Raw genomic sequence first — 15,090 nt, 5'->3', positions numbered from 1 at the left:
TTATTTGATGGCGAAGGCCCTTGGCCTTAGAGGGTGTTATTTCGAACTTATTGAAATAACAGCCCGTCATTGTCCGAGTGAGGTCGAACCTTTCTTTTGTTTGATGGCAAAGGTCCTTGGCCTTAAAGGGTGTTATTTTGAACTTATCGAAATAACAGCCCGTCGTTGTTCGAGCGAGGTAGAACCCCTCTTTATTTGATGGTGAAGGCCCTTGGCCTTAAATAGTGTTATTTTGAATTTATCGAAATAATAGTCCGTCGTTGTTCGAGCGAGGTCGAACTCCTCTTTTCTTTGATGGCAAAGGCCCTTGGCCTTAAACGGTGTTATTTCAAACTTATCGAAATAACAGCCCGTCGTTGTTCGAGCGAGGTCGAACCTTTCTTTTATTTGATGGCGAAGGCCCTTTGCCTTAAAGGGTGTTATTTCGAACTTACCGAAATAACATCCCATCGTTGTTCGAGCGAGGTCGAACCCCTCTTTTATTTGATGGAGATGCCCTTGGCCTTAAAGGTTGTTATTTCGAACTTATCGAAATAACAGCCCGTCGTTGTTCGAGCGAGGTCGAACCTTTCTTTTATTTGTTGGCGAAGGCCCGTGGCCTTAAAGGGTGTTATTTCGAACTTATCGAATTAACAGCCCGTCGTTGTTCCTAGTTTCTGGAGAGTTGGGCATCTTCCGTGGGAGTCCCAATTTGTTTGGTATTGCTTGCACCAGATGGTCCAACGCCGATGGACACGAGGTGTCAACGTTTCGCGCAAGCTCGCGCTGTGCACGCATTGTAGTTTTCTTGTCTGACTCTGGCCGTTCAGACTGGAGATGCTGCCAGCAGGGAGAGTTTCGGCTGCGTCGAAGTAGTTTTTGCTCTTTAATTTAGATGTCTTTGCGTACGTTCGTCCATACATTTCTTATGTGTTTGCCCTAACGAAGTATAGGAGGTTAGGGTGAGATGTTCTTCGCTCTAGTCCGGTGGTTTGGTGGGGGAGAGCCGGATTGTAGCACCGTTTGCCCTGTTTAGGATATTTGCAGCTGATGGGGTGAGGAATTCCGGGTTTCGCAAATCCGCTCGGCTCTCCTTCCCTTAACGCGTTGTTCCCATGTGTCGCGTGAGTTAGATTCTCCCTTCGTGTTTTTTTCGGTGAATGATTGTGTTCTTCAGCTTTGATCTGGGAAGACTAGGAGTTTTCACTAGGAAATCTCCACAGACGGTGCCAAATTGTTTGACCCAAAAGATATTGAAATCTTTTTGAACAAATCAATCAAAGATGAAGGGACAAATCCTAGTCAAACTTAGTTAATTCCAGATCGAAAGATTTAGTAATAATGATTGCATAAGTGGCAAAGGAAATATCGATAATCCTATTAAAATTTAACATCACTCGATGAGAAGAGAGAATTACAATTGCTTTTTTCCTCTTAGGATATAGGAGTGGAGCTTTCTTTTGATTTCCCTTCTGAGGGAATCCCCCCCTCTGTCGAAAGCCTTCCTTGGCTATATATAGTCGAAATCCCTTTACCCTCAATGTGACTTGACGCGTTTTGGTCAATGATGCATTCTGGTCGTAGCTTTGGGTGTTGCTCTTTTTGATTTGTTGGGTATCTCGGAAGAGAAATGGAGTAGACTCTGTTGACTTTCACTATCCGATTGCTGAAAAGGGGGTCATGGGCAACCTGATCGTGGTGGTCAGATTTTGACCGATACAACTAGAATTCAGCTAAAACAAATTGACAAGTTTAGTTATTAGCAAAGTCTCAGCTATACTTCCTTACCCTTTTTTGCTATTCTGGTTTCTTCTTTAACACAATATTCATTAATATAACCTTTTTAAATTTATGTTGGTTGTTTATTATACTACTACCTGCTACTGAAAATCCACTGCACGCTTACGTCTCGTATCCAATACTAGTAATAATAATATTATGTAGGGGCGGAGTCAGAGTGTCTGAAGCGAGTTTGATCAATTCAGTAGCTTTGTTTCGAATCTTGTATTTACCTTAAAAATTTACGGAATAAATTATTATTTTAAAATTTAGTAATTTAAAACAATTACAAATTTTAAATCCATAAGCTTGAGATTTTAGTTCCGCCTCGTGTACACCATTTCGGATAGACAAAAACGAAAAAGAGGTGATTTGTTGGTTACATGGAGATTAGAAAAAGTGAATACAAAAATGCCACACCCGGAACTTATAATCAACTACTCCATATAAAGTAATTTCTGAATCACTTTTGGCACTATACTAAAAGCTTTCCTATATTGTGAAGTGGATTCAAAATAAATAAATAAACTACCCAAAAGAATTGTTTTTTACTCTATTTGTAAGTATAATTTTCCCGGTATTGAATTTAACTTCCTTAATTATATGTGGCTCCGCCACTGGTAGTGATTGTAGTTGTGGTCCTCACAAGCTTTTTTTACCTTTTGTCCTAGCATGCCTAGCCTATATTCATTATATACTCTTTAGCAAACTTCCATCTCTCCTCTTTGGGCTCAATGGACTCTTCATATTAAAGAAAAGCATGGCAACCCATATCCATGGTATGCTATTGAAGAACATAGCAGAAAACAATGATTTTGATGAAGAGGAAGAAACAGAGGAGGAAGAAGAGGAGAGTAACTTGAAGAGGAAAAGATTGAATGTTGAAAAGAAAAAAGGGTCAAATAGTGAAGGACCCTGTTGTCAAGTGGAGAAATGTGGGCTTGATCTGAGTGGTGCAAAGAAGTATTACAAAAGGCATAAACTTTGTCAAGTCCATGCCAAGGCTCCAATTGTTTTTGTTGCGGGCTTAAGGCAGAGGTTCTGCCAACAATGCAGCAGGTCCCTCCTTTTAAACAACTCTTTTCTCATCTCTATATTTTAGCCAATTTGGAGCGTCACCTCTCCAAATTCGAATTTTGCTTCTTGTCTCTTTTTTTTTTTAGTTACACCGGAAAATCCTAAATTAATTCAATAGTTTTCATAAGTTAAGTGACTAAGCAGCTAGCTCTGGTGCTGAGGTAAAATACGAAAACTAACCTTAAAATTTTAGTTGTTGATCACCTAGGATAAAAGTCTAATACTATAACTTATATAGTGATCAGAATACTTGAGAAGGCCATGACATTTATGAAATTCACGCAGAGACAGCACAGCGGAGAACTTATAACCCGTGACCAAAGCTGGTAAGTGTTGAAGCCTATTAAATAAGCTGCTTTGTAACTCAAGGTCAAGGGGCATCAAAAAAGCTTCCAAGCAATAAACTTCTAATCTTTCTCTAGTGATAAAAGTTCCATCACTTTGTGTCTAACTCAACCCTAAAAATTAGCTATTTCAATAACTTAAGATTGTGTCAAATGATATTAGAAAATAAAGTAAAAATTGTGTAGGGTAGTCACTTTTTAAAGTGGTATTTACTTTTTATCCAACATTTTTAATGCTTAGCAATAGTATCCACTAATCTATTAAAATTAATATGAAAAGACAGTGTTACCCTTTCTAAGTTTTTATGATCGGCGGGATTTTCCTTACTTTTGGGCTTGCTATCGTCTTCATTGTCATGGCTGTGATTCGCGTAAGACAAATTTGGCCTCCAAATGAGATTCCTCCGAAGAAAACGTTGCTACTGTTTTACTTTCTCAAGAAGCTATTATGCTTCTGCCATTTCTCTTGTGGCAGAATCAGTGTGCTGATTATTTTTCTTTCTAGTGAGTAATGTAATAGGGTTTATTTGCTCTTAGTTCGTTGAATTTATTTTTAGATCTAAAAGTTGTGAAAATAAGAAAAAGAGTGATGAGTAAACAGGAAATGCAATTCCTTCCCAGAAGTTAAGGACATGTAGTCCTGAAGTCCTAAAGTTAAATTCAAAAGTTAAGGACAGTCCTGAACTTAGAGTTTCAAGTTCAAAAATTAAGGAAATATAGTCCTAAAGTTAAGTTTAATAGTTAAGGATACAAGTTCAAAAGTTAAGGACAGGAAGTCCTTAACTTACAGTTACAAATTCTAAAGTTAAGGACATGCAGTCCTTAACTTATAGTTACAAGTTCAAAAGTTAAGGACAATAGGTCCTTAACTTTGATTTCCAAATTCAAAAGTTAAGGACAGGTAGTCCTTAACTTACAGTTACACGTTCAAAAGTTAAGAACAAACAGTCCTTAACTTACAGTTACAAGTTCAAAAGTTAAGGACGCTTGGTTTTGAAGTTTGAGTTCCAAGTTCAAAAGTTAAGGACATGTAGCCTTGAAGTCCTGAACTTAGAGTTCCAAGTTCAAAAGTTAAGGACATGTAGTCCTGAAGTCCTGAACTTAGAGTTCAATGTTCAAAAGTTAAGGACACGTAGTCCTGAAGTTAAGTACAAAAGTTAAGAACATGAGCAGAAGGGTATTTTCGTCCGGGCAGTTAAAGTTTATTAAAGCAGTGGCTAAAGACTAAAGATATTTTAAACAGTAACTTAAAAGTAAATACATGTATTATTAGTGGCTAACCGTGCACTTCCCTAGAAAATAAATAACCCATCCCACAGCCCATGTCAGACTTCTAACTCCCCTACATGTCCAGGACTAAATATCTAGAGCAAGGACATTATAACATTAAAGCCCAACATCAGATAAATAAAAGAAATTGGATAAATCTAACTTCGATGCCATTTTAAAAAATGAATTTTGTGTCTAACTAAACCTCACTCTCACGAGGAGAGGAGTGCCAAAACCATATTAAGGAGATCACAACTTATTCACTCAGCTAATGTGGTACTTGACGTGGACACGCTATCTTTTCATTTCTACGCTATTCAGTACAGTTGAATATGTTTGTTTCAGAAAAATTTGTTTCAATCCTGAGAATCTATTTACAGTTTTCCACTTAGAATTATAATAGGTTTTCTCCATATTTGAGCATTCCAATATATTTCTTGTCAGACAACAGATACTGTTGCTGGCAGTGTTGTATCAATTTTGTACTCCATGGCCCTTGTTTCTACTTGCTATCAACAACTCCTTTGCTGTACTAATCAATATACTATTACATTGAATTTTGAAGTTAAAATAAGTGGGAAGTATAATATGACTCAGAAAATACTAATCTTCTTAAATAAGGGAGAGAAAAAGTAAGGGAAACTAGGCATGCTATAATTCATTGTACACGTCTCCAGTATTAGGATCCGTTTCCTTTGGCAAAACGACCTGCCCCATCTGACCAGAAAGTACAGTATAGTTTTTGCGTGTTGTTATACATGTGAAGACTGAAAAGTGGGGTTTGATCTCAACTCTGCTTTCTCCCAGTATTTGGGTTTTTCAGAGACTAAAAAGGGCAGCCCGATTGTACATAAACTTCTGCATAAATGCGTGACCTCCTGGTCATATGACACCAACTTTACCAGTTACGCCAAAGCTTTCCTCCCGAGACTACTTTCTTGTAATTTATCTGAATATGCTGAAGACTCGAGCATGCACTAACAATGAAACTTCATATTTCCCTGTTCTTCCCATTCAGGTTCCATGAGGTCTCAGAATTTGATGGCACTAAAAGGAGTTGTCGCCGGCGTTTAGCTGGACACAATGAGCGGCGTCGGAAAACCCCACTAGCGATTAAGCTGGAAGATAACCAATGCAGGCAGATTAATGGGGAAGACAGACCACAGCTAACCTTGACAAACAGAAAAGCCTCCTTCAAAAACTATCACATCCTCTAGATGAATGCTTACTCTCTTCTGTCAACCCGTAGCATCTTTCTTATCCCTTTGTTTTGTTAACTTGCAGTCAGACGTAAATGTAAACGCTAGATGTTTGTTCAGTTATTGCTCCAACTGCAGCTATCACATGAGGTCGAGCTTTGAACTCTCATGGTTATATTCCAACAGTTGTATGGCACAACATCGAGTCCGAAACCTAAATGTTAGGTTTTTGGACTCAAAATACGTTTCTACTATTAAAAAAATAAAGATACTTTTCTATATATAACGCGGTATTACACCGCGCTATACTTTAACGGTGCTTCTGCCTTTAAAGTATAGCGCGGTGTAATACCGCGTTATATATAACACGGAGTAATACCGCGTTATACCTATTTGTGTGTCCACCAATTAGTCCCCTGCATTTAACTGACATAACTGTAATTCAAATATATATATAGCGCGATGTAATACCGCGCTATACCTGTTTGTGGGCCCACCAATAAGTCTTCTGCGGTTAACTAACATAACAATAATTCAATGGGTATAGCGTGGTATTACACCGCGCTATACATCAAAAAATTCAACCCCTCGAGCTAGGCATTGCCTTATTTAAAAGCGTTAGGATTTTATGAAAATCCATTCAAAAAATATTCTAACTTTCGTTCAAACTTTTCTTCTTGTTATCAAGCATTTTTTATAATGTCTGAAGAGCCAAAAATAAGGGTTTCATTATATTTTGGGGGGGGGGGTGAGGTTGTAGTGGAGAATAACTCTGTGAGGTATAGTTCATCTCCACAGTGTCATGTTAAATTGCCGCTTACAATGGAGTATGATAACTTGTTATCGTTGTTACATAAAAAAAATGAGTGTGAGGAAACGTTCGGTAACCTTAAAGTAACCGGTAGATTTTCGTATTATGTGACTTCGCAGGGGTTTGCTTGTTATTTTGAGTTTAACATCAAAGATTATGGAACTCTTAGAGATTTTTTGCGGATTCCGGATGAATACAGGGAATTATTGTGATAAAATTGTTGGAAATGTACGCAAAGGCTGAAGACGTTGGCAATAATGAGATTGCGTAAAGCAGGGACAACCCCCAGTCATCGAGTGGTTATTCTGGAGCAATTTTAGCCCAACAGGTTCCGGCTGAAAGAGTTTGGCCGGATCTTAACTAATCTCCGCGGGCGAACGAGGAACGAGGAAATAATTTCTCTCTTACTTTACATAATCCACATGACGACTGGTAAACTTCAATTTTCCTTTTTGTTACGATGTTTATTTTTTGTTGAATTGAATTTGTATTAACACTCATATTTTCCACAGGGGGTATCGTCCGGATATGAATTTTACAAGTTATGACCCCACGCTCAATTGGAATATGCATAGTTCTGGCGTGTTGGATCACGGTGGTTCATCCGGGAGTCATCACCAACAGAAAAATATCCATCATGGAATGTCAACGCAGTACGACTTGTAAGTGAAGTGATATAACTATATGTAAAATATTTATCAATTTGAGTAGCTTATCATTTTGTTCTTTTTGTTTAGTGAAAACGAGCAACTTGATGGTCCTGACCTCACTCAGTTGCCCGTAGATGATGTATTTACTCGTGATTTGGCAGATGCATAGAGTCAGGAAGATATTGATTATGACAACAATCCGATGAGTCTGGAGATGACACACCCTTCCCTGACGAGGGTGATGATGAGGAGGAAGTGAATGTCGAACCTGAGCTGAAGAGGGAGCATGCTCTTCCACCTCCCGTTAGACCAAGAGCGTACGAGTCCCACGTGTCGTTTCATGAGCGGAATATTCCTTACCTTGATAATTTGCCAAGTATGCCGGATGTGGATGCCCTCACAAGGGATGCTGACAAATTTCGGTCAGCAATGTGGGATGAGTCTAGACCAATGGTGCCGGCAAAGGACATGTATTTTTTCCGATAAAACTCGCTTAACTATAGCTGTAAAAATGTACAGCGTAAGAGAGTGCCGTGAGATGATGGTACGGGAGTCAACTCCGGAGGTATACAAGGTCAAATGTCGTGGACACTTTATGGATTGTAACTGGATGTTGTGTGCGATCAAGAAGGAAACAGGGTTGTGGAAAGTGGGTAAATATATTAGCACCCAGAGATGTGAAATGGACACATTCAATCAGAATCACTTCAACTTGGATGTAGACTTGATTTCTCTTGTCTTGATTCCACACTTGGAAGTGTCCATTAGGTACAAGATCAAAGAGTGTATTAGATTCGTCCACCAAGAATATGAGTGTACTATAACCAAAAGAAAGGCATATCTTGGGCGCAAACATGCATTTAAAATTATTTATGGTGACTGGGATAAGTCATTTTCATCTCTACCCATGTACGTGGCCGTACTAAAACACTTTAAGCCTGGGACTGTTGTTGAATGGAGGTATGAGCGGAGTTCGGGAATACCGGAATATATTTTCAAATATGTGTTTTGTTCATTTAAATCAACAATTGATGGTTTTGTGCATTGTCGTCCGGTAATTTCCATAGACGGTACTCATGTCTATGGAAAGTATGATATTAAGCTTTTGATCATAGTTGCAGTAGATGTCAATGGACAAATATTTCCACTAGCTTTTACCATTTGTGCCAATGAAAGCGAAGAAACGTGGATGCTTTTTTTTGAACCACTTGAAGTAGCACGTTGTCAAACAGGGTTCAGGTATTTGTCTAATATCTGATCGACATGGTGGTATTTTAAGTTCTGTATGGCATTTTCCTGAATGGCAGGAACCCTATGCATACCACCGTTACTGTGTGAGGCACCTGAAGCTAATTTCCAGAAGAAATATCCCGACAAGGCCTTGCATGATTTAATATGGATGGCTGCAACTGAGCACCAACAGTGCAAATTCACGAGGCGCATGGAAGCGATCCGGCAGTTATATGAAATAGCCTATAATTGGCTGATGGGACATGATTTCACAAGTGGACATTGCATGCTGATGGTGGCAGACGATGGAGAGCCCTGGCTACAAATGTGTCGGAGTCATTTAACTATTGAAGTCTGCACGTGGATTGCCTGTCACTGCCATCATCCGGATGATATTCAAACAGATTGCAGAGAGGTTTATTGAAAGGCATAGAGCTACATCGGAATTGATGAACATGGGTGTTCAATTTATGCCAATACCGATGAGAAGATTTGAGAAATATAGGAGGCGAGCAAATTGTCATTCATATTTATAGTATGATCACGACCGGGGTATTTTTGAAGTTCACACCGCTATCCGCGGACACCGGGGGAATAATCTACAAACTATGAACGAAGCTAGCAGGTTGTGTTCATATGAGAAATGGACCATCTACCACATGCCGTGTGCACATGCCATGAAGTGCTTTCAACAAGTTGGTTTAGGGGCAATCAACTATGTTGATATGCAATACAGTGTTGCTGCATATGTAAACACATATAGTGGGCAGTTGCAGCCATTGGGTGCTGAACATTATTGGCCGCCAGAACCATTTAAAATACTATGTAATAAGGACTATTTGCTCAAGCTGCAAGTGCAAAAGAAAATGCGTATATGGAACCAAATGGAGGCTGGTGATACCGTTTATGCACGTAAATGTGGCATATGCTCGCAAACAGGACACGACCATCATAAATGTCCTTCAGCTGGTCTGGGTGGCGGTGATAATCTAGCTCCTGGTGCAAGTTCGTCTAATGTACCCAACTATCAAGGATACACCTAGTGTTTTGTTTTTGCAATATTTTTTGTAATAAGTGTTTGTACTTGTTTATGTTGCAATATCTATCAAATAAAATTATGTTCCACAGTTTTGTTACATCTTATTATTTAACATGACCTTTTGAATTGGGATGATGATATGATAGTTCCAACAGTCAACTTATTGGTGTTAGTAAAGAAGACCAATATGAAGATTGAAATTTCATAACATAATACTTGAAGAGAAAAAAACACAACAACCATAACTAAAAGAACATACATGAAAATAAAAGATAATAAAAGGATAAATCAAGACAAAGTTGTTTCGTTTCAGAAAAATCAATATGTATAGCATAGTTAAATACTACGTTTTATGTGTTGTCTTGTCGATCTGAAAAGCTGGCCGACTGCGAAAAAACTATTTCGCTTTAGAAGTCAATATGTATAGCGCGGTTAAATACTACGTTTTATGTGTTGTCTTGTCGGTCTAAAAAGCTGGCCGACTGCGAAAAAGCTGTTTCATTTCAGAAAAATCAATATGTATAGCGCGGTTAAATACTACGTTTTATGTGTTGGCTTGTCAGTCTTAAAAGCTGACTGACTGCGAAAAAGCTGTTTCGTTTTAGAAAAAGTCACTATGTATAGCGCGGTTAAATACTACGTTTTGTGTGTTGTCTTGCTTATAAATAACGGGCGCATTCTAGTGATTTTTTGTGCTTAACAATAACCAATAGCAAATATTTCCATAAAAGCAAGATTTTTTTTACGCTTTAACAAATGTCTGAACTCCTTTATGTGCCAAGGTGCGAGTGCGGAAAAAGATGCATGATGCGAGACTGTTGGGATGATGGTGAAGCTGGACGCCGCTACTGGGTGTATATGAACAAGTTTTATAGGGTTCTCGATGAACCTGTTTGCAATTTTGAGGTATGGATTGATGAACCATGTCAGCAGGAATACTACAAAGAAAAGTTGCAGCATCTTCATTATTTGTATTTGAAACAGTGGAAAAGAGAGCGACAATCCAAACAAGAAGTTGCGGAGTTGAAGGAGAAACTCAAAGAGGTAAAAGAAGAAAAAAAATAAGCTCGAAGAAAAATTTAAGTGGTTGGAGCAGAGAATACTAGGCGGTGGTGACTAAACAATGACATGTACGTGTTGAGCATAGAAGTGTATCTTTATATTTCTCGTGTCATGTGTTTTCATTAGTTGTACTGAATTTAAGTTATGTTAAGTTTCTATGTTTGTGTTTGTATTGTATTGTTAAAATAAAGAATAAATGGGGTAATAAAAACATAATGCGCATATTATGTAAGCATAAAAAATTATTGTTATTATTTACATAATTTATTATTTACATAAAATACAAAAAAAAAATCAATGAGTCCCACAACCTTTGTGCTTCAATGCAGCCTCTGGCCTAAGGCGCATCCCCTCCCACCCGGATACACTATCAGGATCATCCTCATCAAGTCTCCTTTTTATATGAGGATGCGCTGCAGCATGATCGTCAGTTGGGCTGGCAGGGTCGATAAAAGGGGTCGTCGGTCCATCAGCAACCTACAAAACAATAAGTAAGCTCAGTATATGAAAATGTATATTAGTAATGTACGTGTTAAGTCAAAAAAAATTTCTTACCATGGTCTCGTCGGGCTCCTGAATATAAGCATCTGCAGTGTCCTCAACATCGCACAAAGTGGCCTCTGTGACGGGCTGGAATGAAGCCTCAATAAGAAAATTAAAAATTAATTTATGGCAAATCAATGAGAAAAGAAACAAATTAAAATTTAATAGTAATACACACATACCTGCGCCTGTGATAGATCTGCCACACCCGACGACGATGAGCCAAAACTCAACCTGCGCCTACCATCCACGTCTCGGGTCGGCCGATCCTCAGCTGCGGTCGATGGGCCTGAAAAGAACTGCTCCCAACCTCCGATGAAGCTCGTGCCTATAATCAACAATGGATCTAACAGGGTCACCTGCGATACTGGCAGCGCCAGCTAAAGGTTGTATGGTGGCATGCTGCTGGGATGCTCGTCTGGCTAAGTAACGTCACCCGGCAGATCAGCTCCAACCTCCTCATCAGGTGCCTCAATGCCCCATTACTGGGGACCACCTCCTCGCCGGCCCAACGACCCCATAGGGCACCCCCCCTCGTGGGACAACCCTTCCTCGTCCCCGTCCCCTCGAGCGTGCGATAGGCCTACCCCGCTGGTGGTGCTCTGGCACCACATAATAAGTGTCGTGATCTAAACGCTCGCCCTCTCTGGCTTACTGCAGTGTTCGTAGATCCAGCTTTGTCACCTGTCGTCCATACTCAGCGACCGCGGGATCGCCGGCATGCTGCTGCATCTGCAGTCCCAACTGGTAAAATAAGTGATGACCATTAGCCTACACAACATTTAAAATATTAATTACAGAACGCTATATCATAGTTATAAGTAAGAATACCAAATAACATACTAGTGCCCCGTGCCTCCCAGTGTATGGTCTATACCGACCGTCAGCTTCATGAATAGAGTTCCCCATAAAAAGTCGGTAACGCGGTGATACCAAGACGTATACATCTGAATAGTCGCCGCCTGGATCTATGAAGGTAGGGGCAGAATCAGATCTTCTTGCTGGTCTCAAGTATGGACTTACGCCTCTAGCCATGCTACAAATGCGACGTCCGCTCTCGAACGATCATCCTGCTGATAATGTGTAGCCTCCCATGTAGGCTCCCTCGGTATAGTCTGCGGACGACCAAACTGGCGAAGTACCTACTCTGTGGCATGATGCTCCACAATATCGAGACATATCAGCGGTACGGAAGTGCTCCAAATCAGTCGGCCGACCGAGCAATAATTGGGCAGGCCACCTATCAAGTCGTCGGTGTATGGCGTCCAGATAAACTATCAAATAAGAACATAAAAGTGAGTATGCGCAACACAAGTGAATCTATACCAAGTAAGTTTAGGTACACATTTACCATGCGCCCTCCAGCATATCCAACACATCTCTGACAAGGGGGAGATTATAATGAGAATCATAAACTCGGTAATTTCCACGCCGGAGAGCCCGCCTCCTAGCTAGAGGGAGAACGGAGGTGGTACATCCGGAGGTAACGGTGGTGGAGGTGGCTGCAATACCAGGAATCGCTCTCAGGCCCAAACCTAATATACAAAGTTGACGTAAAGTTTAAGATAAATTTTGACTAGATAGAATTGGAAGTAATGAACAGAGTATTCGAATATGTTGTCACCTGTAGAAGCGGCAGGAAATCACATATGTCGCTCTGGGTGCCAATGCTCGCCTGGCACAGCTGCCAGTACATGTAAGCGAGAATAGCAGCACCCCAACTGTACTGGGGTAAAGCATCTAGCAGCTGAAGATGATGTAGAAATCGCAAACTCACTAGATTTTCCGAAGTGTTTGAGAACATGACCCCCCCCCCAAAAGAAAGAGCAGCACCAACCTAGTATACCGGTGAATATGTAGATCATCTGTCTCGCCGGTGATGTCGGGGTGCAATATCTCCAAATACTGTCTAATAGTTGTCACACCAATGTGACTGGCCCCTGAACATACAGTCTCATCCTGTGGCCTGAAACCAGTGAGCTACTACAACAAGTCCAAATACTGGCCACGCGACATAGATCTCACACCCTGAGGCAGTGCAACGGGCGGTCCATCATCAGGCATCCCATATAAAACCTCAACATCCTGCAGCGTGATGGTGTCCTTGCTAATGGGCCGGTGGAAAGTGTGCGCCTCCGGTCACAACTGCTCTATCAAGGCCGTGATCAGAGACCAGTCGAGTTGCAGTCGCCCAATCTCAAAAATCCTATAGAAGCCCCTATTCCGCAGGCGCTGGACTACACGGGCATGGAAAACTCTGTCCCTCATAAAGTCCCACAAGTTATCCACTCTCCTGGCGCGGAGAGTCTGGTCCAGTAGCTCTCCCTCCCATACGTAGGCGGACCTATGATCGCCCTGTAATACTAATAGCTCATCGGAGAAAGGGCTAGGATGCACAGGCGGCACATCCATGTCGTCTACTGTAAATTAAACAATATTAATTGTGTGTTTGTTAGTAACTAATTAATATTTAGTTATTTAATTGGACAGCGTATATATCTATGGGTTCTAGGCTTGATATTTGAGGCCAAGTAACACCAAGCTATCCTGAATTCTTATGTGTGTCAATTTCAATACTTTTAATAATTTTGTGTGTTTGTTTTATAAATTAAGTATCTCGATATTTGAGGCCCAGTAGCACCAAGCTATCCTGAATTCTTATGTGTGTCAATTTCAATTTTTTTTTCATAATTTTGTGTGTTTGTTTTATAAATTAAATACTCAATTTTTAATTGGACAGCATATATATCTATGAGTTCCAGGCTCGATATTTGAGGCCCAGTAGCACCAAGCTATCCTGAATTCTTATGTGTGCCAATTTCAATTTTTTTCATAATTTTATGTGTTTGTTTTATAAATTAAATAATTAATCTTTAATTGGACAACATATATATCTATGAGTTCCAGGCTCGATATTTGAGGCTCAGTAGCACCAAGCTTTCTTGAATTCTTATGTGTGTCAATTTCAATATTTTTTATAATTTTGTGTGTTTGTTTTATAAATTATTAATATTTAATTATTTAATTGGACAGTGTATATATCTATGGGTTCTAGGCTCGATATTTGAGGTCCAGTAGCACCAAGCTTTCCTGAATTCTTATGTGTGTCAATTTCAATATTTTTATAATTTTGTGTGTTTGTTTTGTAAATTATTAATATTTAATTATTTAATTGGACAGAGTTTGTGTTTGATCTATCAATATAGTAGATACTTAAACTACAAGAATTCTACGCTAAAAGGCTCAACATTTTACTACGCTAAAAGACTCTATATTTTACTACGCTAAAAGGGCATTAATCTTTAAGCAAATAAATAATCTAAACTAAATAAAAACAACAAATATATTTTAATAATATAACATTTACGAAATTACATATAAAACAGTAAAAGAAATTTATGAACATTTTTATTAATAAAAAAAAATGATTTCTCAACTTTTAAATATTTTTTAAAACACTACTATCTTAATCCGGATAAAAATAACATACTAGTTTAATCGCAAACAAAACAGAAAACAACATGAAAACACATTCAAGACAACTAATATACATTATTATACGAGTTTCGACATAAACTAAATCGGAATACCTCGATTTATATTTTTAGAAAAGTCGAAAAATTGAAATTTTGAGCTGGAAACGAGGAAACCACAACAATAGAAGGCTTGAGTTGGATGCGGGACCTACAATCTTATAGTTTTGTGTGACGGGTGAGGTCCACTCGAATTTTTTATGGATAAAAAGAGGGGGGGGGAGGGGGATTTGTTAGCGTGTTTTAAAAATGGGGCGGAGTTCTGTTTTTGTAGTGTGGAGAACAGGAAAAGCTTTTTAATTAAGAGGTATAGCGCCGTATTACTCCGCGCTATATATAATGCTGTATTACTCCGCGCCATATATAAAAAAATATCTTCTTTTTTTTTTAGCAGCTAAAACGTATTTTGAGTCCAAAAACCTAACATTTAGGTTTCGGACTCGTGAATTACGCCTCAACGGCTTGTAATGAGACTTCCTTGCATGCATTATCATGCAAATAATGATGGTAGCACAGGATTTAACTACTTTATTTGCAGGATTCTCACAATATACTACACCGGAAAAGCAAGGAGA

At 39.3% G+C, this 15,090-nt stretch overlaps 1 protein-coding gene across 1 annotated transcript; it reads left to right on the top strand.

Annotated features, from left to right (window-relative positions):
- The first annotated feature begins 2,435 nt into the window (after positions 1-2,435).
- On the top strand, positions 2,436-5,830 carry LOC104236620 (squamosa promoter-binding-like protein 3). Its single transcript, XM_009790583.2, has 2 exons — positions 2,436-2,817; positions 5,467-5,830. The coding sequence occupies exons 1-2, from the start codon at positions 2,519-2,521 to the stop codon at positions 5,663-5,665; spliced, it is 498 nt and encodes a 165-aa protein (XP_009788885.1). The 5' UTR covers positions 2,436-2,518; the 3' UTR covers positions 5,666-5,830.
- The last annotated feature ends 9,260 nt before the right edge of the window (positions 5,831-15,090 follow it).

The sequence above is a fragment of the Nicotiana sylvestris genome, chromosome 7 (genome assembly GCF_000393655.2).
Source record: "Nicotiana sylvestris chromosome 7, ASM39365v2, whole genome shotgun sequence".
In the NCBI taxonomy this organism is placed as follows: Eukaryota; Viridiplantae; Streptophyta; class Magnoliopsida; order Solanales; family Solanaceae; genus Nicotiana; species Nicotiana sylvestris.
Note: the sequence above shows the minus strand (reverse complement) of the source record. Positions and strands in the feature narration are given on the sequence as shown.

Coding starts and splice junctions, on each gene's coding strand:
- LOC104236620 (XM_009790583.2), top strand. CDS start 2,519: ATGGCAACCCATATCCATGGTATGCTATTGAAGAACATAGCAGAAAAC. Junction 2,818..5,466: donor TTCTGCCAACAATGCAGCAG/GTCCCTCCTTTT, acceptor CTTCCCATTCAG/GTTCCATGAGGTCTCAGAAT.